Source organism: Acomys minous, assembly GCF_964271855.1.
Source record: "Acomys minous genome assembly, chromosome: 2".
NCBI lineage: Eukaryota > Metazoa > Chordata > Mammalia > Rodentia > Muridae > Acomys > Acomys minous.
The window spans coordinates 7,288,967-7,313,609 of record NC_140484.1 but is presented as its reverse complement, the minus strand read 5'-3'; the positions used below and the strand labels follow the sequence as shown (position 1 = coordinate 7,313,609).

Below are 24,643 nucleotides of genomic sequence, written 5' to 3'. Positions count from 1 at the left end.
TGCTACCTAATAGTACATATGTCATAACCCTCCATCAGACAGGACCGTCTCCTCCTTTCACTCTGTTGCTGCCGTGATTGGTGCTGTGCCACACAAGGGCTCAGGAAGCTTGGATGCCATCAGCACGACTCCCCAGAGGGCAAAAGGTCCACCATACCGTTAGCAGATTCAGCAAACCTCAGAGCCCAGCACGCCGGCTAACTGGGTGTCTCTTGAAGACTTGCAGAAAGTTTTTGATTCTTCATACAAAATGGAAAACACAAAGTCATTCTTATCTGGTTTGGCAGTGTGTTTTATTCTTGTACTTAAGTGTGGGTGTGCCTCATATTCTGGGCTCTCTCTTCAAACAAAACAAGTGAACAGACCAGGAGCATGTATGCAGAAAGAGGCTGGGAAGTTCCCACTGTAACTGCTGGTTGGGGTTCCAGCCCCACAGGCTCATCCATCTTTCCTCAATGGCAGTGGGTGTTCAGAACTCTAGGTTCCTGCTTTACAAAACTGAAATGCAAATGACCTAGCCTGTGTGACCCTTGACCTGTGTGACCCTTGACCTGTGTGAGACTTGAGGATCCAACAAGCTCACACCGATCCCAGGAGCACCTCTGGAGTAAATGCTAGTAGACGCTCCTACGCTCCTTCAGGCCTCCTCGCTACTTCCTCCAAGACAAACCTAAGCATGAGCTTCCTTTCCTCAAAGGCGCCTCAGAGAGGGAGCTGTGGTGCATCACACCCTTGTTTGTCTCCCTTTTTCTTCTTACCCCAACCCACCCCAGCCTCTCTGCCTCTCCCTCCCTCCCTGCCTCCCTCCTTCCCTGCTTCACCATCTTTGAGCTTTTACTGCGCAGTGCTCGTGACAGTGGAGACTGAAGTGCCGCAGCTGTGCGTTCTCAGCTTACCCTTTATAAGCAGACTGGTTGTGCAGCCTGCCTGGTCCGTCAATCCAGCCTCATCCAGGTGCCCCAGAATTCCATTTCACCAGCATCCCAAACATTTTTCTTGGTTGCGCCCACTTCCCACAAGAGCAACTTAAGACCCAGAAAATACGCTTTAGCCAAAAGCCTCAGCTGTGGAAACTACGTATAGCAGATTCTCCGGGAAAGCCCACCCCGTTTATAGACAGCCCATTCTTGGTTTGCCCAGAAACACAATAGCCAACTGACACAGGTCACAAGAAAGGCATGTGGCAGGGGAATCCTCCCATTTCTCATAAGTTTCTTTGAAAACTGACCAACACTTACTACTACAAATTTAATTCTTCCCCCCCCCCATTTATACGTTTTTTGGTTGTTATATATATTACTTGTACGTAAAAGCCATCCTGTTATTTTTGGATCTGAAACTAGGGCTAGGATGAAAATATGTGTCATAAATATATACAGTTCATTCTGTGCATACTTTTCAAGCCAAGGAGCATATGGGATTTCTCATGTCATTAAAGTGATGGAGTGGGGAGTTGTCATACTATGATGGTCTTAAAACTTATGTATGGTACCAGGACACAATCTCCACAATTATGATGATGATGATGATGATGATGCAGGCACATGCATGTATCATAGCATACATGTGGAAGTCAGAGGACAACTTTTGAGAGTCAATTCTGTTCTTCTCCGTGTGGGGGCTGGGCTGGAACTCAGGTTGTCAGATTTAGCGGCAGATCCTTCTACCCACTAAGGCCTCTCACTGGCCCTGGGCACAACTTTCTGAATGTTACAATAATGATGTATACATTTAAACAATAATAAAAAATGGATACTTAAGTTTTGTTATGTAGATTTATCGTAATTTACTCAGCTGAAGATCCATCTCCCTGTTAGCGGATTTTTACAATTTTCTACTGTTAAGTAATGTCTTAGGGACATTTTCAACTATCAAGTTTTGCCTTAGGAGGTATTTTCACAGTTGAATTATTGAGTCAAAGACTGTGATGGCATTTACCATGTATTCCAAACCACCTTTATCAAAGATATGTGAGTGTGGGCTGCAATTCACTTTAAGTCATTTTCTTTGTTTTGCTCTTCTGAGGCAGGATCTCACTATGCAGCCCTGACTGGCCTGGGGCTTGCTATATAAATCAGGTTAGCCTCAAAATAGAGGTATCCTTCAACTCTTCTATCCTGCAGATTAGAGCCACCACACCCAGTTGACATTGTGTCATGGATCTGTGTTTTTAATTTTGGAGACTTTGCTAGGCAAATATTCTTTTGTATTGGTTGCTTCTAATTACGAGGGAGATTGAACGTCTGCCAGGTGGTCTTTCCTATTGGACATTTCCTAATATGTGAGCGCTTGTGTGTAGGCCGCATGCAGCAGGATCTTGTTTACATGGGGAAGGGGCCACTGCTATGTAAATGCAGCCCCTTGCGTTCACTGAAAACCAGCAGTGCATGTGGACCTCTTGTCTCCCTGCAGTGCTGCCAAGCTCCTGGACAAGAGTCCCTTCTCAGTCAGTACCCAGAACCCTCTGCTCCCTTCTCCAGCCAGCCTCCAGCTGGCCCAGCTGCAGGCCCAGCTCACTCTCCATCGGCTGAAGCTGGCACAGACGGCGGTCACCAACAACACTGCAGCTGCCACGGTCCTGAATCAAGTCCTCTCCAAAGTGGCCATGTCCCAGCCCCTCTTCAACCAGCTGAGGCATCCATCTGTGCTCAGCACCCCACATGGCCCTGCTGGGGTTTCCCAGCATGCTGCCCCCATACCCAGTGCTCGGTTTCCCTCGAATGCAATTGCCTTTTCACCTCCAAGCCAAACACGAGGAGGCCCGGGACCTTCTGCGAACATCCCCAGCCAGCCCCCCAGTGCTGTGGTAGTACATCCCTTCAGTGGGGTGATGTCTCAGACCCCCGCCCAGCCAGCAGTCATCCTGGGCATTGGGAAGGCTGGGCCTACCCCAGCTACGGCAGGGTTCTATGAGTATGGCAAGGCCAACCCTGGCCAGGCCTATGGCTCTGAAACGGAGGGCCAGCCAGGCTTCTTGCCAGCCTCGGCCTCAGCCACTGCATCAGGCAGTGTGACCTATGAAGGGCACTATGGCCACCCAGGGCAGGATGGACAAGCTGCCTTCCCTAAAGACTTCTATGGACCCAGTGCCCAAGGGTCACATGTGGTAGGTGGATTTCCAGCTGACCAGGCTGGGGGCATGAAAGGGGAAGTTGGTGGGCTGTTACAAGGCACCAACAGCCAGTGGGACAGCCCCCCTGGATTCTCTGGCCAAAACAAGCCCGATATTACAACAGGCCCCAGTTTGTGGGCTACACCCACCAGCCAGCCCTATGAGCTATATGACCCCGAGGAGCCTACCTCAGACAGGACCCCTCCTGCCTTTGGAGTTCGGCTTAACAACAGCAAGCAGGGGTTCAGCTGCTCCCGGCGGCGGGCCAAGGAGGACCAGGCTGTGCTGTCCGTGAGGCCCCTGCAGGCTCACGAACTGAATGACTTCCACGGCGTGGCTCCCCTCCACCTGCCACATATCTGCAGCATCTGTGACAAGAAAGTGTTTGACTTGAAGGTGAGTTCCTCAAGAAAGGCTGGGGCCCAACTATGGACTCTAGGTGCTTCTAAGAGGGGAGTCCATCCGGGTCTTAGGGCACCAAACTTGTCATCAGTGCCCTTTATGAAGAGCATAGGTTGTAGAACCCAAAGGAACTTCAGAATTGTGTCAGGGCCCTTCCCTTGCTTTAAAGCAGGTGGGAGATTTCTTCTCCTAGAGATGAAAAGGCAGAGGCCTCCTGCTTCCCTTTGGGGATTTTTCTCCTTTGGACATTCTAGAAGCCACAGTTCCTTCAATATATACATTGTACTGAGTTTGAAAGGCAGAAAGGTGGAATTCTGGGTCAAGCAAGGACAAAAGAGCAATTTTTAGAATAGACCTAGACAAACCATTAAAGAGGACTCCAAAATGTGCCGTGTGGAGGGCGAGACTTCTCCCAAGCCTCCCCAGGGCAGTGCTGTGCTTTGCGTTGCTGAGAACAAGAACCTACACAGCAGAATGCTCGCTCCAAGGTGCACTGATAAATGCAGTGAAATATTTCAAAGCCCCAGTAAAGCATATGTAACAGCCAACACACGTTAAATTCTTTCCTCTGCCAGTTATAACTGTATGAGGTGGAGACTGAATTTGCTTTTTGTTCTTGCTTTATTTTGTTTTGAGATGGGAGTCTTGTTTTATTGCTGGCTGATCTTAGGCTCATTATATAGCTGAGGCTAGCCTCTGCCGTCCTGGATGCTGGGGTTGTAGGCGTGTGCCACCCTGCCCCGATAAGGTAGATGCTGTCATTGCCAGACCACTTAGCCAGAGAGCAACGGAGAGGAGATTCAGTCTCAGGGGGCCCTCTCTGAGCCTGCTGTCATGCCAGCCCTCTCCCACCCTATCTGTCCCAGAGTATAATACAGTTCCTCCTCAGTGGCAGCCGAGTATACAGTGTCTTTCACTGCTGCTCAGGTCACGTCACCAGGTGTGACTTGACTGAGACACACCTTGCCGCACGGCGAGGGCAGTGATGCTGGGAGATGCTGGAGGGATGCTGGAGATGCTGGCGAGGGCAGTGATGCTGAGAGATGCTGGAGGTCACAGAGTCTTTTCTGAGGCTTCCTGACTCACCATGGACCAGAAAGAACCGGGTGGAGTTTCTCTGTGCAGAGGAAGAGTGTGAGGCCATAGGTAGGTCAGGGGTGTATGGAGAGGAGACAAGGGAATCGGACTTCCAGTCTGGGTGACCATCTAAGTTGGATACAGGGTAGGCACCTAAGGAGTTGACAAGAGAGACTGGCGTTTGGGTAGCAGCACCTAGAATGGGGAGGCACAGGGAGAGAGATGCAGATGAGGTGTCCTTGCTGGTCCAGCCTCGGTGCTCCCTCTGCCTCCCCATGGACTCAGTGCTCTGCTCCTTTCTCTCGCCTTCTGGCTTAGGACTGGGAGCTGCATGTGAAAGGGAAGCTGCACGCCCAGAAATGCCTGCTCTTCTCTGAAAGGTAAGAGCTGTCTGTGTGCATAGTCCTGTGGACGTGCTCAGCAAGTGAGCATGCTTGGGGGGTGAGCAGGGTGAGGTGCTGGGCTGGGCACAGGGAAACAGCAGGGAACCAAGCAGAGGAAGAAGTTTCTGCCACCTGGAAGCTTCCATTTAGTGAAAACACATGCGCTCATACTCCTGGTGCAAATGCTAACCAGAAGGCAAAACAGAGACGGGGTGGATAGGAGGGGCAGGAGGGCTGTGCGCATGTACACATGGCTCGGGCAGATTGCACTGCAAACGGAACATCTAGGTGATACCTCACTGAGGACGCCTCAGGAGAGCTGGCCCTATGAGGGAGGGTCATTCCCACCAGACCGAACTGGATTCGGAGGTTTGAAGGCCGTGTGGCTGATGTGGACCTGGGGTGCAGGGTGATATCAAGTCTGACCAGCACAAGAAGAGAGAGAGAGAGACAGAGAGAGAGAGAGAGACAGAGAGACAGCGAGACACAGAGACACAGAGAGACAAAGACACAGAGAGACAGACAGACAGCGAGAGACAGAGACAGAGACACAGAGAGACAGACAGACACACACACACACAGAGACAGAGACAGAGAGGCAGGCTGCAGGGTGGGGGAGCAGGGAAGTTCTGAGTCCTAGGTCTGATCCCTGGGCTGCTATGAAGGCTCCTGTTGTTTTGTTGGTCTGAGTGTGATTGGAGCTGGTTGGGGCTTAAAGGAAGGAGTGACACACACAGGGTTCTCAGACAAGATGCTGACTGCCACGGTGAGAACGGATCCTGGGGTAAAGGCTCAAAGGCTCACCTTAGAGATCCGTGGGAAGAGGCTAGCTAAAAAGTGAAAGCAACTAGGAGGAACCGATAAACAAAATGGGGACTGCTCGCTCAGTACAATGTTATTTAGTGTTAAAAAGGAAATTCTGACACGTAACTTTGAGCTGTAAAATTCCACTCTGGTGAGGTATTGTGGAGGCTAAGCAAACAGGCTGGAGTTGGTGGGGAAGCAGAAAGTTGCTGTTTCCTGGGCACAGTTTCAGTTTTATAAGGCGAAGGGTTCTGTGGCTGGGTGCGGCCCAATGGTTGTACAGCAGCTTGGCTGCATTTAGTGCCACAGAACTGTGCCCTGAAATGTGGCTAAGACAGTACCTTTCATGTCATAGTATGTCACCACAATTAAAAGAATTTTTACAAAGGCATTTCTTTTCTTTATTGTGGTAAAGCCCATTATTTTACCCATATTAAAGCTTACAGCTAAGCAGCATTTAGCACATCCACAATTGTGCCAGTCTCACTACCATACGCCCATCCCTCCCTGCCGTAACCCTGGGTTACCAATCTGATCTGCTACAGATTTGCCTCTCATAGACATTTCAGGTAAATGGAATCCTACAGTATATGGCCTTTCATGGCTGGCTTTTAAAACTTACTGTGTTTAGGATGCTCATCTATATCATAGTACATAAGCAATATGTTATTTATTAGTATATTAAATTATTGAAATATTAAATATATTAAAAGCACATTCAGCATACCCACTCACATTTTGATGGACACAAGAGTCATTTCCACGTTCCGCCATGGTGATGGCAGCTGCTGAGAGCAGCCACACATGAGTTTTTATTTCAGCATATATTTTTTTCAACTTTTGGGTATAGGAGCAGAAATTTGGGGGGTCATATAGTCATTTTTTGTTTGTTTGTTTGTTTGTTTGTTTGACTTCCTGCAGAAACAACTGATTCTTTCTCTCATTCTGCTTTAGTGCTGGCCTCCGGTGTATACTTGCTTCGGCAGAGGGGACACTGTGTGCCTCCCCAAACAGCACAGCTGTTTATAACCCCACTGGAAATGAGGGTGAGTGGAAGATGCCCTCGCGCAGCAGCTTGCGGCAGAATCATAGTCCTTGGGGTTATATTCTACCGCTGAGACCCAGGTCTTCCCTGATACGAGCTTCCTGCGCATGCGTGGACAGGCAGATCCGCCCTCCCCAAACCCCACCCCCACCCCACCCCCCCCCCGCCCCCAAGTACTGACAATGCTCTCAGGGATATTTCAGACCCTCATTTGTGCCAGTTACAGTGAGCCCGGGGTTGTATCATGCCAAACACCAACAAATATAGCAAGAAAAAATGTACAGTGTTCTCTTCCCGTATGCGTATGAAACATGAGTACATGCGTGCGTGCGTGCATGCGTGCATCTGCTTCCCGCACACTGAGATTATAAGCAAATGCTACCACGCTTGCTATTTCATGTGAGTTCTAGGGATCAAACTCAGGTCCTCAGGCCTGAAGCCGAGCATCAACCAATCCAGCCTTCTCCCCAGTCGTGAATTTTGAAAGTCAAGTTTGTGGCTAGTTTTTAAAAAATCTATCTGTCTATCGATCTATCCATCTATCTATTGATCTATCATCTTTTAATTTGGTGTCATTCATCATTCAGATTATGCCTCGAGTCTTGGAACACCGTACGCAGCCATTCCAACAAGGGCTTTTGCTCAGTCAAATCCCACGTTTCCTTCAGCTTCCTCTGGGGCAAATGTGAGTATGAAAGCTTTTTTCTCTTGCTTTCCTCATCATCCTCAAAGTGTTCACATCATCAGCCACATCTAGCCAGAGAGATGCAGAGGCTGAGATGAAGCTGGGTCTTTATGTCATTCAAAAAGCATCCGTAGCCAGAGGCCGGGAGGTGTGTAATCCACCCTATTAGTGTTGAAACACAGAAGCTGATGCGCTGTGTCCCTTTGCTGCTCTCTGTCTGTTGAGATAGGTCCCACTGTGTGCCCTGCCTGGCGTCCTACTTACCATGTAGACCAAGCTGGCCTCAAACTCACAATTCTGCCATGAGCCACAGTGCCAAGCTTTGTGCCTAAGTTCCCAAAATCAAAGATACTTACTGACTAGCATTTCACAGTGATTGGGGGTGGGGGGGAGTCACATGCTTTTACAGTTTAAAAGTTCTTAATTTAAAAATGTATTGCTTTATATGTTGGTGTACATCTTTAGTCCTAGCATTTGGGAGCCAAAAGCCAGCCTGGCCCTATGAGTTCAAAGCCAGCCCAATCTACCTAGTGAGCTCAAGACAGCCAAAGCTACAAAGTGAAACCCTGTCTTAGCATGGCCCCCCATATTATTATGTATGTGTCTGTGTCGGTGTATGGCATGTGTAGGTGAGTGCCCACAGAGGCCCACAGAGGCATCAGCTCACAACTGCCTGACATGATGTGCTCTTAACCACCGAGCCATTTCTCTAGCCCTCAAAATAATTTTTAATATTTTATTGCTGAGGATCCTTTTGCCTGAGAGTGTGATTCTAATACTTGAGCCAGAGAAAGTGACAAGTGCTGCCAGGTTCCTGACTGGTTTATGTAAGTGTGTGTGTGTGTGTGTGTGTGTGTGTGTGTGTGTGTATGTGTGTGTGTGTCAGTGTGTGTGTGTCTGTGTGTGTGTGTATCTGTGTGTGTGTGGTGGGCTGTCAGGTTCCTGACTGGTTTATGTAAGTGTGCGTATGTGTGTGTGTGTGTGTGTGTGTGTGTGTGTGTGTGTGGTGCGCTGTCAGGTTCCTGACTGGTTTATGTAAGTGTGTGTGTGTGTGTGTGTGTGTGTGTGTGTGTGTGTGTGTTGCGCTGTCAGGTTCCTGACTGGTTTATGTAATTGGGGAGGGGGCAGCTCTCAGTCCACAGCTTTTGCTAGCTGAGGCATCTTCCTGGCCACTGCACTGGGTTTTCTTTTCTGTCCTTAGTTTTATTTGCTTTTTCTGTAACAAGCACTTTAATACTTCAAAGCCCTAAGGATTCGTCTTTTTTTTTCTGTAGTTGTAACATCCTCTTTCTCTTTGGCATCCACGTGCCATCAAAACCTGCTGAAAAACAAATGCAGGTGGCCAAGCCCTGCCAGCGGGCGCCTGGTGAGCCTTTCAGCTGTTGCCTCTGCTTTTCTGACCTGCACTGAGAGTGTCTGCAGCCTCTTTCTCTCTTCTCACAAGCTGGGAAGGCCTCCACGTGCTGTCCCCTCCACATGTTGGTACATCTGTACAAAACATCAGAAAAGCAGCCTGCGCAACAGTCATGGTCAAACCTGAGGCCCGCCTGGCCCCGGTGTCTATTTTTCCACTCCTGTTTACACACGCTGTCGAGGAGTGGCCCTTTAAGACAGACTTCTTATCTGGAAGCTCATGTTTTGTGGTTCCCACTATTTGTTCTCACCCGAGCTAGGAGGCTGGAGTGGGTGACAGGGAGCCTGGGGCCATCGCTTGCACACGGGCTTCACCTTGAGGTTTGGGTTCAAGACAGACAGCTGGTACCCTTTGACCCTTTGACCCTTTGACCCTTTGGCCCTTTGAGCCCCTTATGGGAAGTTAAGAGGCTGCAGGAGACGTGGGCAGGGCAGTTCTGAGTTTGTCCCAGACGTCATCCCTCCTGTGCGGACCACTGAGCACATGGCCTAGGAGTCAGACCTAAATCTCCTGTCTTCATTCTGGAGAAGACAACTGTGTGGCCACAGGCAGGCCATTTCACTTCTCTAAAATGGTATTCCTTAAATATGGGCAGGAATTCTCCAAATGATGACTTTAAGGGGTAGGAAAGATTGCTGAGTTTCCCCCATGGCTTGTTCCTGTTTGTATGAATGCCTTACTTCCTGGCATGTCGCCTGGCCTTCCAGCCCTGTGCTCAAGGCCGAGAGTGAGGCTTGGAATAGACCACAGAGTGTCTATCACGTGCATGGATGGTGTGTGTGACACGCTTTGCACACAATCCTGTACAGAGCTAACGGTAGTCGTTACTGGGCAGTGAGTCCTTCTACACAGTGTGGTTACCCAGAACGGTGGAAGACCAGCTTTGTGCTAGCTGCAGCTACACCCAGCTGCCTGTTTGTTGTATCCGCTTCTCCTTAGATGATTTGAGGTTTCCATGGAAGCACTTTAAATTATGTACAAGCCCAGCAAACATAAGCCATGCGATGATGTGCTGTTGATTATGGTTCTGACCTTTTTTGCTAATCCAAAGCAATCTCTGAGTACCACATCTCCTAAATGGCCAGAGGTGAGGAGTTTATAAAGCATTATGCTTTCTACACAGGTGGCTAGTAAGAGATGGAGATCCTAGGGGCTACAAACTACAGCTGACACCTCCGTAGTTCCGTGTTCTTAGTCTTTCTGCATCATGTTGGTTCATGTAGTCCTCCAGGCAGCCCCATAGGTAGGTCCTGTTATTACCCTATTATACAGTTGAGAAACTGGGGCCAAGAGAGACTTGGTACCTTTCCTGAGGTTACAGTGCTGGAAAATGGAGGTGGTTTGAGGCCCAAACAACATAGATCTGGGAGCCCACACTCCTTACCACTGAACAACACAGCCCTACTTCCAGGTTCTCAGAGGGCTGCTCCTCAGGAGGAGAAGTGGCTGAGGCATCCTTAGGGGTGACAGGGTGACCTACCTAGCTGTGGGCAGCCACGGAACAGAGTGAAGATTCTAGTACTGTGGAACATCTAGGCTCTTCCGCACTGCAGCACATCTCCCAGGATGGACGCAGGCAACTGGAGTGCTTCCTGTAGATCCCACTGAAGGGGAAAAGTGTCATATGACCGGTTTTATCATCATAAGTTTCATGATGTCTTGCTGGTCACATGAACCTCCCCAAGGATATCTGGGGGATCAGGAACTCCCGCCAATTCCTACATCACCAGTATGCTATCATTGACTGGAGTTCTGTCAAGTGCTGTGGCCAGTTAGCAGTTCTGGAGAGTGGAATCAAAAGCAGGCATATCTCTCCTTGGGGAAACCAGAAATGCAAAAATGCTGCCATGAGAAGACAGGCCGAGGAGTTGAGCTGCCCCTGAAAATGATTTCACAGGCTCTGTGGAGGCTCAGGGCTGCCCTTCAGAGCAGTCATCGACTTCGGGCCCCCTACTTACACATATGTCCCAAAGACAATCAAACTCATCAAAGGAGACTGTGCCAGGCTCTGGTAAGCACCCAGGAGCCTTTACACAATATATGCTTATTGGAAAAATTCAAACCTACAGCCCACCTCGGAGATCCCATGGGGGATATGATGCATTTCTCTTTGCAGTCACGCCTCAGGCTTATACTAAGGCCTTTTCTTCTGAGTCCATTTACGCACATCTTTCCAGGAACATGTTCTGTTGAGCATGACCAGACATAACCAGGACTCTGTCACAGTGAAGCCACTATTGTTTGTGGAACAACAACAACAAAAACCCACTGCTACTCTGAAAGCTTCCTGCTTCTAAGCAGGAGAACAAGTGACACAGGGGGCTGGAAGACCGAGAGTGCAAAACACGCCCGAACTGCCACAGCATCTAACGCCACCATAGACGCCATCTGCTGCTGCAGCAAACAGTCTGGCAGCCACTGGGCTGAACTTAAACTTGCCTTGTGTCTGCCCTAGGCCGAGTCTTTGCTCTGCATGTTTAATTTGATGGAGGCAGGACACTGCAGTGACAGTTCCCTGCGTGTTCGTTAGCTAGCGGCGTGTGCTTTGTGTGTGTCCCCAGCCCCTCTCACTCTGTCCAGGGGCGCCAGAGACAGGTGTTGCTTTTCAGTCCAGCTGAGCTATTTGACAGTGCTGTGGCTTCTTCCTGGCTGTCTGAGTTGTCATAAACAGAGTAATCAGGTTTCTAGAAGGCCCATCCAGACTCCTCAGGCTGTAAATAGGTTTCTCGCAGCCACTAAAGACATATTTTGTCTAAGTGTATCTGTAAAACCATCTTGCAGTATTTATAGTCACCTTCGCATTTGTTTAGTGATACTGCCCCAGACGGCCCTCTTAGGCCCAGCATGATGTACATCAGTTTAATCTTGCTTTCTACCCGGCATTCCAGGCACTCACAAATAAGGAACCAGAGGTTGAGGAAAGCAGAACGCTCATAGACGGCCACAGGCTTACGGCATAGGTTGTCCCTCCAATTGCTGGCCATTTCTAGAACACTTATCTGTCCTGCCATGCCCTCTGAATCCACGGCGCAGAGCACGACTGTCTCCCCATGTCTTTGTGCATGAAGATTAATGTGATCCACACCATTGTCCCCTTCTTGTTGCCATCCTAGCTTTGTCATTGCGCCTGTCTGTTCAGCCCAAATCACCAGCCTGCATTTTCAAAGACTGATAAAGGAGACAGAAGAACTGGGTGGGCTTTGTTTTCTGGGTTTTCAATTTTTTAAATATTTTATTATTTTTTCTTGTTACAAAAGTAATACACCATGATATAGAAACAATTCTAACACATATGTGTGCGTGTGTACATACATATACACTATATATATATATATGTATGTTTATATATTCCTACTTTGTAGAGAAAACAGAAGGCAAGCTAAATTTGCTACAACTTGTGATCTATAGATAGTTTAACAAGAAAAGGTACTTTAAAAATCAGATCACATTTTACTTTACCATCTTTATTTTCATTTAAAAAACAAATTTAATTTCTTTTATCTTTTCATGTGCATGGACATTTTGCCTGCATGTATGGCTGTTCACCATATGCATGCCTAGTGCCCAGGAGGCCAGGAGAGGTTGGATCCCCTGGAACAGCAGACAGTTGCCCTGAGAATGCTGGGAATTGAACCAGGTTTGCTGCAAGGGTGGCCAATGCTCTTAACCACTGAACAATTTCTCCAGTCTGGTCTTATTTTCTTTTTGAGACAGGGTCTCTCTACATATCCTTGGCTAGCCTGGAACACACGATATAGAACAGGCTGGCTTTAAACTCACAGATGTCCACCTGCCTCTGCCTCCTGAGTGCTGGGATTAAAGACCTGTTCCAAAATACCTGGGCAGGTCTCTGGTTTTAACATTCTATGAGTCTAAATTTTACTAGATTAAGTCTCCCAGAAAGGGAACAATTTAATAGCCACAGACAAATGCAATTTACTTTAAGTTAAACCTAGTATTCTTAGCAAACTGTTTCAGCACATCAATAGAACAGCGTCTGTGCCTACCCTCCAAGTCAATTCAAGATGCACAGCTATGGAATCCATACCTGCTTCTGTCTGCATGTTCTGTTCAGCATCACCATTGTGAGAAATAAGCATTTGTCCTTTCCCTCTCATTATGCGCACTACACACACACACACACACACACACACACACACACACACACACACCCTACAGATACCCAGAGACTCTGCCATAAAAAAGGAGGTCACCCAAAGATATCCAGTTGGAGCCCAGAAATCATTCACTGAAGGTGGAACCTGCAACCTGTAGCTGCAGGAAACACTCCAGAAGCTTCTCTGTCCTTATTATAACTCTGAGGTGTTTGAGCTCACACACAGAGCCTGCTTCCACCTACACCAAAGGGCACTGAAAGGTCTCAGAACCTTCCGAGACAAGCCCGTTCGCTCTTTTCACGTTTCCACCCAGCTATAAAAGATCTGTGGGTAAGCTGAGACGTCTGGGATCCATCCATCCTAAGATGCATTAGAAGCAGCACCAGGCAACTGCGCAGCCCCGGCAGGCTGGAGCCCACATGGGGGCATTTGAGGTTAGAGCCTGCCTCGCAGGGGGAGGAGGATTGTCCTTTGGGCTTGGTAATTAGGGCTTTGGTTACAGCCCTGACACCTTAGCTCTTTTAAGAGATCTGACCTTGGGCTGGAAAGTTCCAAGTGCACCTGTCACATCTGTGTCTCCTGGGAGCTCAGCAGCAGAGCCGGGTGGTGGGTGTGAACTGAACCCATCAGCACCTCACAGCCAGAGCACAGGCTAGTAAGAGCCAAGTATGACCTTGATCCATCTGATTCTACCCCAGAGTGCCTCTTAAAATTTTTTGATACTTATAATATATTCCAAACTGACAGGAAGAAAGAAAGGAGAAAAGAAAAAAAGAGATGTAAGGGACTCTCGTGTGACACTTGCCAGGATTCAGTATTCCTTTCTCTCTTCCATTTGCTTCATCATTCTTTTCTGTGTCTCATTGTCTGTCTGTCTGTCTGTCTGTCTGTCTGTCTGATAGGCATTTTTTCCCTGAGTAATCATTTAAGAATAGCTTGGACACTGTTCATTTTGATTTCCTAAGAATATGGACATCCTCTCACATCGTTTCGGCAATATTCTTTTTCAGTCCAAGATCATCCTAACACCCCCCTCCATAGCTGGGGAAGTCAGGAGATGAGCATTTATTGCAGAGCCTCCTGGAGGCCAGATATTAAACTGAAGCACTTAAGGTGTGGCATTACATCTCCTCACTAAGCCGGTGGAACTGACTTTATTCTCCTGGATTCAAAGACAAGCAAAATCAGGCCTAGAAAAATTCAGTAACTGGCTCAGGGCTACAGGGGTCCAGATGTATAGTCTTTTTCCTACTGTCCTGCCCTGGTGTCTGGTGTCAGTAAAGCATGTACTATACATAGCAGTGTCCTCTAGGGAGACCCCAGATACGTATGTCCTTAGGTGCATCTCAATGTATCTGTCACTTCACCCTCTTTTGTTTGTTTTGTTTTGTTTTTCAAGACAGGGTTTCTCTGTGTAGCCTTGACTGCCCCGGCCTTTGTAGACCAGGCTGGCCTCGAACTCACAAAGATCCACTTGCCTCTGCCTCCCCAGTGCTGGGATTAAAGGCATGCGCCACCACAGCCCGGCCTCACTTCACCCTTTTCTTGGCACCGCGGCAGCAGTCACACTTAGAGCAGGGCTGCTGATAAACTCCGAGCTGGCCCTTGGGAGCGCATCTGCACACTGTAAGGATGGAATCACCAGCACCATGCTGAAAGGTGAACAAGCCTGTAGGCACGAGTGGCTGAGCAGCTGATCACAGGGAAAGCGGGGACACAGCTGGTCACAGGGAAAGCGGGGACAAGTGGGACGCTAACTGGTACACTGGCCACACCAGAGTGGGAGGATCCAGGTTCCTGTTTGTGCTGTCAAGGGAAGGTCCTTTAGGGCTTTGCTTGGCAACGCTTCCGGGAGGCCCTGGATTTTCAAGCTTAAAGATGACAAGGCAGTTATTTTTCATTCGGAATGGAAGGGACCATGTCTGTGGGGTCGATGGTGTTCTCATGCCTACCACACTAGCCAGGTGTCGGGCATGACGGGTGTGAGAAGGGGCTGATAAATAGATGCACAGATGCGTGGGAAAGTGGGTGAAGGAACCCAGCACAATGCTTATCATGTAGACATATGGTCACCTCCCTTGTTCCAGATACTAGGACACTGGTGACCGTAAAGGGAAATGGGTTACACTCCTGATCGGTAGCTGGGATGGGAACCCAGGTGCTCTGTCTCTCACACTCAGGTTCTCACAGAAGCCTCCAGATGTTAAAGCCTAATTTCCCCTCTGTCATTCCTACTTCAAATACCCACGTGCATTCCATGTTTGGAAATATTTTTATCTGTCAAAGTTAATGAGTTTCCCAGTTACCCATTTTTACTAATCAGAGACACAGAAATATCATTTTAAGCAATATTTTTTAAAAAGCTTGGATGAATGGAATTTCACAGGGCTCAGCTGAGCATCACCTAGCACCAGAACAGCCTCGAGGGCAGCAGTCCCCAGTACAGCAAACAGCATTTGGGGGCAGGGAAGGTGTTTGAATAGGCTGATGGCGTTTGCCTTATTTGAACCTGAGCTCATCAGTAAACTGCCTGTAATTGGCTGAGACCTGGCTGTTTGCTCCAAAGTTAGGTGTTCAGTTATTTTACATGCTAAGTTAGATTGCAGTGTTTCCTGGGATCCTGAAGTATGGAGGCATTCTTAAGCCGTATTCAATTTGATGCCGAATCATTAGAGTAGAGTGTGACCTCAGCTGTTAGAATGTGAAGGGTATTGTTTAGCGTCCATGCCCATAATACGGTAGCCCTCCATCTCTGGTTTAACTTGGTGCAGTTTCTGCTACCCAAGGTCAACTGAGGTTTGAGGATATTAAATGGAATTTTCATAAACAATTCATAAGTTTTAAGTAACTCTTATTATGATACATTGTCATAATTGTTATAGTTTATAACTGTTATTATTAAAATTTTAATTAATTATGCCCGGCTTATAGATTGAACTTGATCATAAGTATGTATGTGAAGGAAAAACTAGTATATACAGGATCTGGTATTATTTGTGGTTTGGGGATTCACTGAGGGCCTTGGAAGGTATTCCCTCCAGTGGAGGGGAGGACTGCTGTGTCATTAACTCCAAAGACCACTTAGGACTAATTACCGAAGGCAAGCGGGATTGCTATACAGCATCCTGCTGCCTGCTGAGAGGCACGTGCAGTTGTCAGGGTCCTCAGGGATCAAAGGTCACTGTAGATGTACTACCGGGGAGCCTCCCTCCTCCCTCTGGCGGCCCCACCCCCTCCTCAGTACGATCTTTCATAGGGAATTGGGCAAATAATAATTTACATAAGTGGTTTCAAGAATATAGCAACAATAACTATGACTTCACTCTAAAAAAATGAATCAAATATGATTTGAGTCTAAGCTGTATTTAATATCTACAAACGCGATAGTAAAGAATGTGAGCTAGAGTTTTCAAAATAAAATATCAGCAAAGGAATTTAATTTACATAAGAACTCCGAGCCAACTGTGAAGACAGTGCTTTTCAGGGTTTCATCTCGTGGCTCACTTAGAAAACCATCGAGTGAGGGGGTCGTTAGCCTCCAGGCTGAGAAAAACATCTGAAACTCGTGTGAGGCTCACTGGTTGTGAATCTCCGAATGGAGATAATTAACTAGAAGAATACTAATCTCTCACAGCATCAATAAAAGCCCATTTATACTCCTGTCTAGACTGTAGGGAGGGGTTCAGGACTGGACCTTTAAAATTGAGTTTATTTCAGTGCCTTTGGTGTGAAAGTCCGTAGCATGAATAGGTTTTCGGTGACAGGCAGTTTGGGGGTTGCTCTCCGACGGAGTGTTCTGCTTACTTTGCTGGGTTCAGATAAAGACCTCTTAAATTGTCCTTTCAGGCCAGAGTACACAATGCAGGGATGCTGGTTCTCGTGCGCGGTCACTAGGCAACCGGACAGGCTGGGAGAGGAACTGCCCGGAATCACTCTGCATGTCGGCGCCTGTGTAGTCTAAGCCCACGTTACTTCAGCTAGCTGCAGCAACTTCACGTGGGGCAGAAACGTGCGGAGCTGAGAGTAGACCTGGCAGAGTGCCCAGGCTTAACCTTCCTGGTGATAAATTCAGAGAACCTGCTGCTTTGCTCCCTTGAGAGTTGGGGTGGGACGCCAGGGGGGCGGATGGGGAGGGGCCTCTGCCTCAGATCATCCTAGTGAGAGAGGAGGTCCCAGCCCTGGCTCTTAATAGCCCTCCATTTGTACGGATGGGGCTCAGTCTTTGCTACCCAGGCTCAGCTGTGGAGAGTCCTTGCACACGGGTGGGCAAAGTGGGTTCTCCCCCTGAGTCACAAGCCGAATCAGTGTTCCCCTTTGGGAAAGGGCTTGACGCTGTGGGAGGTCTGGAGGGTGGAGTCTAGAAGGGGCAGCTGAAGCTAATCTAATTCAAGGTGGAACCGTAAAAGGAAACGATAATTGACTCTAATTGTCCTCAGCCCAGATGAGACAAATGAGGGGTTTCCGTGGAAGTGTTTCCTAAGTACCAACCCTTGTTAGGGATGAAACCTGAAATACTTCCTTTCTGTTACCTCAGCAGAGTCAGACCATAATTAGATGCTGATATTCACTTTGCTTTAGAAAGTGATGACTGCTCTTGTAGGCGGTGGCACTAGACCGGTTTAGGTTTGGAAGACCACACCCTTCTTTCCCAAATTAGGTTGGTGCATAATTCCTAATTCCTGGGTTCCTAGAGTCTGGGTTTTGTGGAAGTTTGACCAAAGCTAATGGACACACTTCCTCTGGGAGCTGGAGTTAGACCCAGGTCCTGGCTTGCAAGCTTTGTTCCTTAGATCTGCCCTCAGGCCTACCTGGGAGGGGGGCGGGGGCGGAGTAGGGAGGGCAGGGGGGTGGAGGGGCGGCAAGGCTCAGCACTCCCAAGTATGACCAGAACAGCCTCTCTTACTGGCTGAGTGTATCTGGCTGCTGAACCGGTTTATGTTTGAAAAAAGGATCCTAAGTCTGAAAAATGTTTTGAAAAGCCGTCACTTGTATGTGTGTGTGTGTGTGTGTGTGTGTGTGTGTGTGTGTGTGTGTGTGTGTGTGTGCCACGAATATCTGGGTACCCATATTTGGTTTCCAAGTCCCTTTCTGTCATCTTTTTTTTTTTCTTTTTCATCCAATGGAATTTTTTTCAAGCGTAAGTTGGACAATATAAGGACTATCTCAAACAGGTTCAGCACGTCTGTCCTTGCACCCTGTCCTGTTCTTCTCCGAGAGTAACCCGCCTCGACAGGTTGATACGTGTGCTCTATGCCTTTCTGTCTTTGTTGATATCCTTTAAATTTTTCATTGCAAACAAATCAAAAATTTAAACATTCAAAATTGTAGAAGTGGTGATCATTAACTCTTATGTTCCTGTCCCTCACCGCCAGAAGTTTAACCATATTTGTTTTCTCTCCTTTCCTTACAATTTTACCTTACAAAACCAACATATATTATGCATGATATTGGCAACCTGTTTTTCACCTGATGGTTTGTCTTAAAAACACTCCATACCAGCACGTTGGTTTCCTTTTAATGCCTATGAAGTTTTCCACTGTACACTTGAACCAGCGTTTACCTAGGCATTCCTCAATTGTTGGACATGCAGGCTGTTCCCAGGACACTTTCCCACCCCATAAAGTATTCAGTAAATGTCTTGTCACATGTACCTTTAAGTTTATTTACATTTTTATTTTTATCGCGCAGTCTTCCAAAAGTGGGTTCTTGGGATCATGGCCTATATATATTTTAAGTTTTATTTAGTATTGAGAATATGTGTGTGTGTGTGTCTGTGTGTGTGTGTGTGTGTGTATCTGTGTGTGTAGTTTGGTTGATTGGTTTTTGCTTTTTTGAGACAGGGTTTCTCACTTTGTAGACCAGGCTGGCCTCGAACTCACAGAGGTCTTCCTGCCTCTACCTCCCAAGTGCTGGGATTACAGGTGTGAGCCACCACAACTGGCAAATATATTTTCAAAGGGTGTCAACACACAACTCCCACTAGCTGATATGGATATGCCCAATTCCTTAGATGTTCCCCATCCTTGTATACTTGTTGGAAATACGAACTTTCTTTGTGGCTAGAAGGCATAAGCTTGACATTTTGTGTGTCTCTGTGAATGTGTTTCTTTTCTGATTGGTTTTTATAAATGACCATTTGCGGGCATCTGGGGGGAAGACGGCCATTTGAACTGTCTGGACAGGCGTAGGAAAAGCTGTCTGTTAAAGTCTCATCCCTGCTCTTTGTCCCCAGCAGTTTGCACAGAGGAAAGGTGCTGGACGAGTGGTGCACATCTGCAATCTCCCAGAGGGCAGCTGCACTGAGAATGACGTCATTAACCTGGGGCTGCCCTTTGGCAAGGTCACTAATTACATCCTCATGAAGTCAACCAACCAGGTAGGCTGCCTCTGTAGGATCCACGATTGGCCACAGGGTGGAGAAGGAGACTATAGACTTTTTTTTTTTAATATGTGAAGAGGTGAGGCACAGTTGGTTTCTTTGACAGGGCACAGAGGTTTAGCCTTGGGATTGCTTGTGCTGGGGGTATAGGCCTTTGTGAATTGCCTGGAAGGGAATGGGTCCTTTTGGTATAGGCTGCTCCTTAACATAGGAAAGGCAATTGGCCTCCAGTCGGAGACGACAGACCTCCAATCATTGCATTGTGGTGGATCTCCTGAGCTAATGATACAGTCCTAGTTTCTAAGCTGATTACTTCTGACTGCCTGGGAGTAGGACCAGCCAAGAACTGCCTGGGAGCAGACATTTTAACCTGTTCTTGGTGTCCATATGTGAAGTCACCTAGCAGGAGAGCACTGGGGAATTGATAAAGGCTTACTGTGTCTAAGAACACCAGAGGAAGATGTGGGGCGTCCTACCCTACGATTCTGAGCAATATATATATTGTCTCAGTATGTATATGCACATATATTTTAAAGAGGATCTCTCACCGAGCCTGGAGTTAGGCAAGCACGCAGTGAGCTCTTGCAATGCTCTTGGTCTCTGCCCTCCGAGGTATTGGGGTTACACTTAATTTTTACATGGGTGCAGGGATCCAAACTCAGGTCATCCTACTCACCTCTCTAGCCCCCATTGCCTTTATTTCAGTGGCTATTTTTGCTTTACAAAGGCAAAGACGGGCAGATGAGGAGTCATTTCCCGGATATGAACCGGAAGCCACAGCAGGTGATGCCTGGTCTCCTTTCCTCAGCCTGGAGCCAGGCTGTTTGTTGCGTTCATCTCAGGGGTTCTGTGCTGGCTAGATTTGTGGAGTTAGGTAAATTTAGCAGTAATGCAGCAAGGCTACCTAAATTAGTATTTTCCCCACTTGAAAATTGATATGTAAATGTACTTGATGTTTAACTTAAGCAAGACACCTTAGAAAAGCGGGTAGCATCATTTGAAATAAAAACCTGAAGAATTATGAGTTGTTTGTCATATATACTTCACAGCACTGTGATAATTTTTAAAAAACTATGCATCTGAAGTCAGGTAGTAAATGAGAGAGGATGAGGCAATGAAAAGGGGGAAGACTAGAGGCTCATAGCGAGAACTCCGCTTAGGCCTTTGTACATTGAGGGAGGCTGCTTTAGTCTTTGCTCTATAGCAAACCTCAACATAGAGGGACCAGCATCAGTCCACACCACTATAAACCAAAAATACTTTGAAATTCTGACAGCCACAGATTTGCACCAATGGCTACTGGGTAAATGGGCAAGTCCATCGAAACAGTCTATTAAAAACTGCTACATAAGCCAGGCGTGGTGGTTCACGCCTTTAATCCCAGCACTTGGGAGGCAGAGGCAGGTGGATCACTGTGAGTTCGAGGCCAGCCTGGTCTACAAAGCAGGTCTAGGACAACCAAGGCTACACAGAGAAACCCTGTCTCAAAAAACAAAACAAAACAAAACAAAAAACCAAAAACTGCTACATGGATCGAATGGAAAAGTCCATTTCTCTCTGTAATCAGAGCAGCTAAATAAAGAAGGAATATGCTTGTCCATATGATCAGGGGTTTCTTTTTTTCTAAGTCACAGCAGCTTTGAGCCCAGGGACTTACAAGCATCTGAGTTTTCAAATACATTTCTTTTTAATGAGACAAATGGGAGCTCAAGTAGCCCCCTGGGCTTATGCGTCTGTTGCCTGATTTTACCACCACCAAAAGGCAACCCAAGGCCATGTGAGCAAGAGCCCACGTGGGAATTGTGAGCTAATGGGCCCTCCCATCCCAGAGGGCCTTCCATAGGATGATGTAACTCAGGATGGACATACATAATTAAGAGTAGTGTTTGGTAACCATGGAAACCAGGATAGGAGCCATCCTGTAATGAGCTCTTTTGGTGAAGTTAATAAAAAGTTCTCTTTGAACGCAGAGCATCAAAGAGAGTTCTTTCTTGTGCTGATTTTTTTCTTTTTAATTGAGCTATAAAACAGATACTCTCAAGTGCATAAAGTATACTTGTCTTCATGGTACAGCTCCATTATTTTTTTTTTTTTTAACATATGAAACCCGTATAATTAACGGGAAGGCCGAGATAAAGGACATTTCCAGAACATCAGGTTTTCCAGTCAGTCCCCTCCCCCACCCTAGATGGATTCCAGCTTGTTCCCATTGATCACGCCACCTGTTCTTAAGCCTTAGCAACATGGAATTATCCCTGGTACTGATTGTTCTTACGGTCACTGAAGCCACGCCCACTGTCTGTCCTACCGTCCACCCAGGCTTTCTTAGAGATGGCTTACACAGAAGCTGCCCAGGCCATGGTCCAGTACTACCAAGAAAAGTCTGCTATGATCAATGGTGAGAAGTTACTCATTCGGATGTCCAAGAGGTACAAGGAGTTGCAGCTGAAGGTACAGCATTCTTTCCTTCAGTCAGTCAGTCAGCAAGCATCAGTGGAGCCCTCTTGCTCGCCAGGCAGTTCTCCAAGTGCTGTTTGGGAAGGGGAACTTGGGAAACAATGAAGAGATTGGGCACCGCTCTTGAGGAAACCACTTGGAAGTGGAAATTACAATATGTCGAGAAAATTGTTCCTTGAAGCCGGGGTGGGGTGAGGTGGGGGGAGGACCTCAGAAGAGTTGGGGGAGGGAAAGACCATAATCAAAATATATGTATGAGATTCTCAATAAATAAATTACAATATACAAAGAGGAAAGCTTTTCCTTGAGGTAAGTACAAGGGGAAAGGGACGCTTAAGACTGGTTGGGAGCTAGGAGGATTCTGGAGGGAAAGATGTCCACAGAAGCCTTGAAGGCGGGAGTAGGAAGGAGGAAAAGGGAGGGAACGTTTGATGAGGGTAATTCCACCCTTGAATGCAGGTCTTCTCCGCGCACTCAGACCTCTGATCACTGTTGCTTCCTCCAGCATTCCCCTCGGTCTCTTGTTCTCTTCCATCCTCCATGGGAATCTGAAGCCTGTGTACATCCTTCTAGGCCAACACTTGACTGGACCGCTCTCAGAACTCAGATGCCTTCAGTCAGTCCCAAAGTGGGCTTTGGTTTTGTTTTAGCTTGTTCTGCATTCTTCTTTTCCTTTCCTTTTTTTTTCCCCCTCCCCTTGAGGAGTAATATAATGTGGGTAGAATTAATTATCTGCAATTTAATTTGAGTCAGATCTCATACACCCCATAAAAGCACCATGAAAGTTAAGAAATAAAATATGGGCAATACCCAGAAGTCCTTGGGACCCTCCTCATGCTCAGCTCTTCCTTCTCCACTCTCCTTGCCCTGAGGACAATCGTTTCTGTGTTGTTCCTTTATGTTCATGTCTCCCTAACTGGTGGAGTTGACCTTTGCTCATCTTTAAACATCTCATGGAGGGAATCACACTGTCATGCTGTTTCTGTCCAACATTTTATTGTCTTTGTCTATTTTCATTGTTCTATAAAATGTTGCATGGCTCTGCCATTTGTTTATCTATCCTATGGCTGATGGACATCTGGCCTGTTTTCAGTTTGGGATATTAAGGCCAGTGCTAATCTACTTGTCAAACGTGTTATCATGGTACAAATGCACATGGGCATCTAACCAGCCGGTACATGGATCACCGGGAGTGGATTTCCTAGATAGCATGCCAGCTTATCTCAACCCTACCAGGTGATGGTGAGCTTTTCCTAGGCGCACAGTCACAGCACAGCATTCTCCTAGTCGCCTGTGAGGAGCTTCAGCAGTTCGCTGTCCTGCTAAGTTTAGTTTGTCTGCCATTTTAATTTGGCCATGGAGTAGATGCAGTATTCTGGTTTACTAGAGTTTTAATTTCAGTTTTCCTGACGGTGTATAAGGTTGGATACTTTTTTTCCCATATATTTACTGGCTCTGGTTTTGCTGATTGGAAGCTTCTTCCAAGTCATCTGCCTGTGTTTTCCTTTTATTTTGTGTCCTCTGGTTGCCTTGTTGTTCTCTTAACTAGGACGCTTGGTCTGTCTGAGTTTATTGTAACCTGTTGCCATGTTGGTATTTAAACCTTCCCTCTCATGTTATGCTTTCTACTGCTCCAACTAATAGGATTTGTTGTTGTTGTTTTTCTGATTCATTTCTATCTTTGCTTAGGGTTCAATTTGTTCACAACTAACAGGCCTTAATCTGCCCTTAATCCTGAGCTGATGTCAGAAGACAAAGGCTGAGTAGTTGTTTCTAGCAAGGACAACTATTCCAGCAAGTCAGCATATGCAGAGATGGGTAATGGTCAGTGAGTTACCGCCCCCCATGCCCCCCCACCCCATCTCCTCCACCCCTGGCCCTCCCCCACACCCCCATACCCTCCCCCCACCACCTCTGCTCTGCTAGCATTATTGTCTCTGGAGCTCCTTCCAAACAGTTCTGCTGTCTTTCTCTGTAATAAAAGCATCAGGCAGGTGGAAAGCTCCACCCTGTTCTGTACCTGGCCACTTCCTGTTTTTCCCCTGGGGCCTGCACTGAGTTCCCAGTGGAGCTTGGGCCTCCAAATGAAGTGTCATAAGATTCAAATTAGGATGAACAGTAGTTTCTTGAAGTACCACGGCACAGTAACATTCTACGGAGAGAGACAGTTTAGGGTAATGTAGACACCAGGTGCTCTGAGGCCCGCATTCAGCAAATGTTCACTGAGTGCCTGCTCTGGGTGTCAGCTGAGCTGGCACCATAGGCGAGAAGGGAGCAAGTGTGTGAGGAGCTTAGTCTGACGGGAGGAGAGGCATGGAGGCAAAGAACCAACAAACATGTGACTTCTGCCAGGTTGGAAAATGATTGCATCATCCTAGGCTCCGCCCCCTCTGCTTGGAGCCTGCTTGCTTAACCTCTGTGAATCTCAAATCAGTTCAGACCATATTTACATTCTTTGCTTTTAAGTAATTTTTTCCCCCATGCATTTTCTTTTCAGTCTCACAATCACCATCCTGTGAGGTGTGCAGGGCAGATAATCATAGTAATTATAAGAGCACACCATAATGTGTACCTTTAATTGAGCCCTGTTACTCTGAGGCAAGTAACATATTAAGCACTTTCCATACATTATCGACTTTAATCTTGACGTCAGTCCTGCCAGACAGGTATAATAATCTCAGTTTTACAGATGAAGATATTGAGTCTAACAGAAGCTCTGCAACTCACCCAAGATCATAGTTACTGGGTGACCTGTGATGAAAACCTG

General features: G+C 47.2%; 1 protein-coding gene across 3 annotated transcripts in view; it reads left to right on the top strand.

Moving 5' to 3' along the window:
- Positions 1–24,643, top strand: part of RBM20 (RNA binding motif protein 20) — a 198,760-nt gene that overhangs the window by 142,631 nt on the left and 31,486 nt on the right. For 2 of the 3 annotated variants that reach the window (XM_084772578.1, XM_084772577.1), the window contains exons 2-7: positions 2,413–3,508; positions 4,910–4,971; positions 6,733–6,824; positions 7,411–7,508; positions 19,273–19,416; positions 21,739–21,870. In XM_084772578.1, the coding sequence (XP_084628704.1) occupies positions 2,413–3,508; positions 4,910–4,971; positions 6,733–6,824; positions 7,411–7,508; positions 19,273–19,416; positions 21,739–21,870 (1,624 nt within the window). The remainder of the gene's footprint in view (positions 1–2,412; positions 3,509–4,909; positions 4,972–6,732; positions 6,825–7,410; positions 7,509–19,272; positions 19,417–21,738; positions 21,871–24,643) is intronic. The other variant, XM_084772579.1, reaches the window with a different exon arrangement.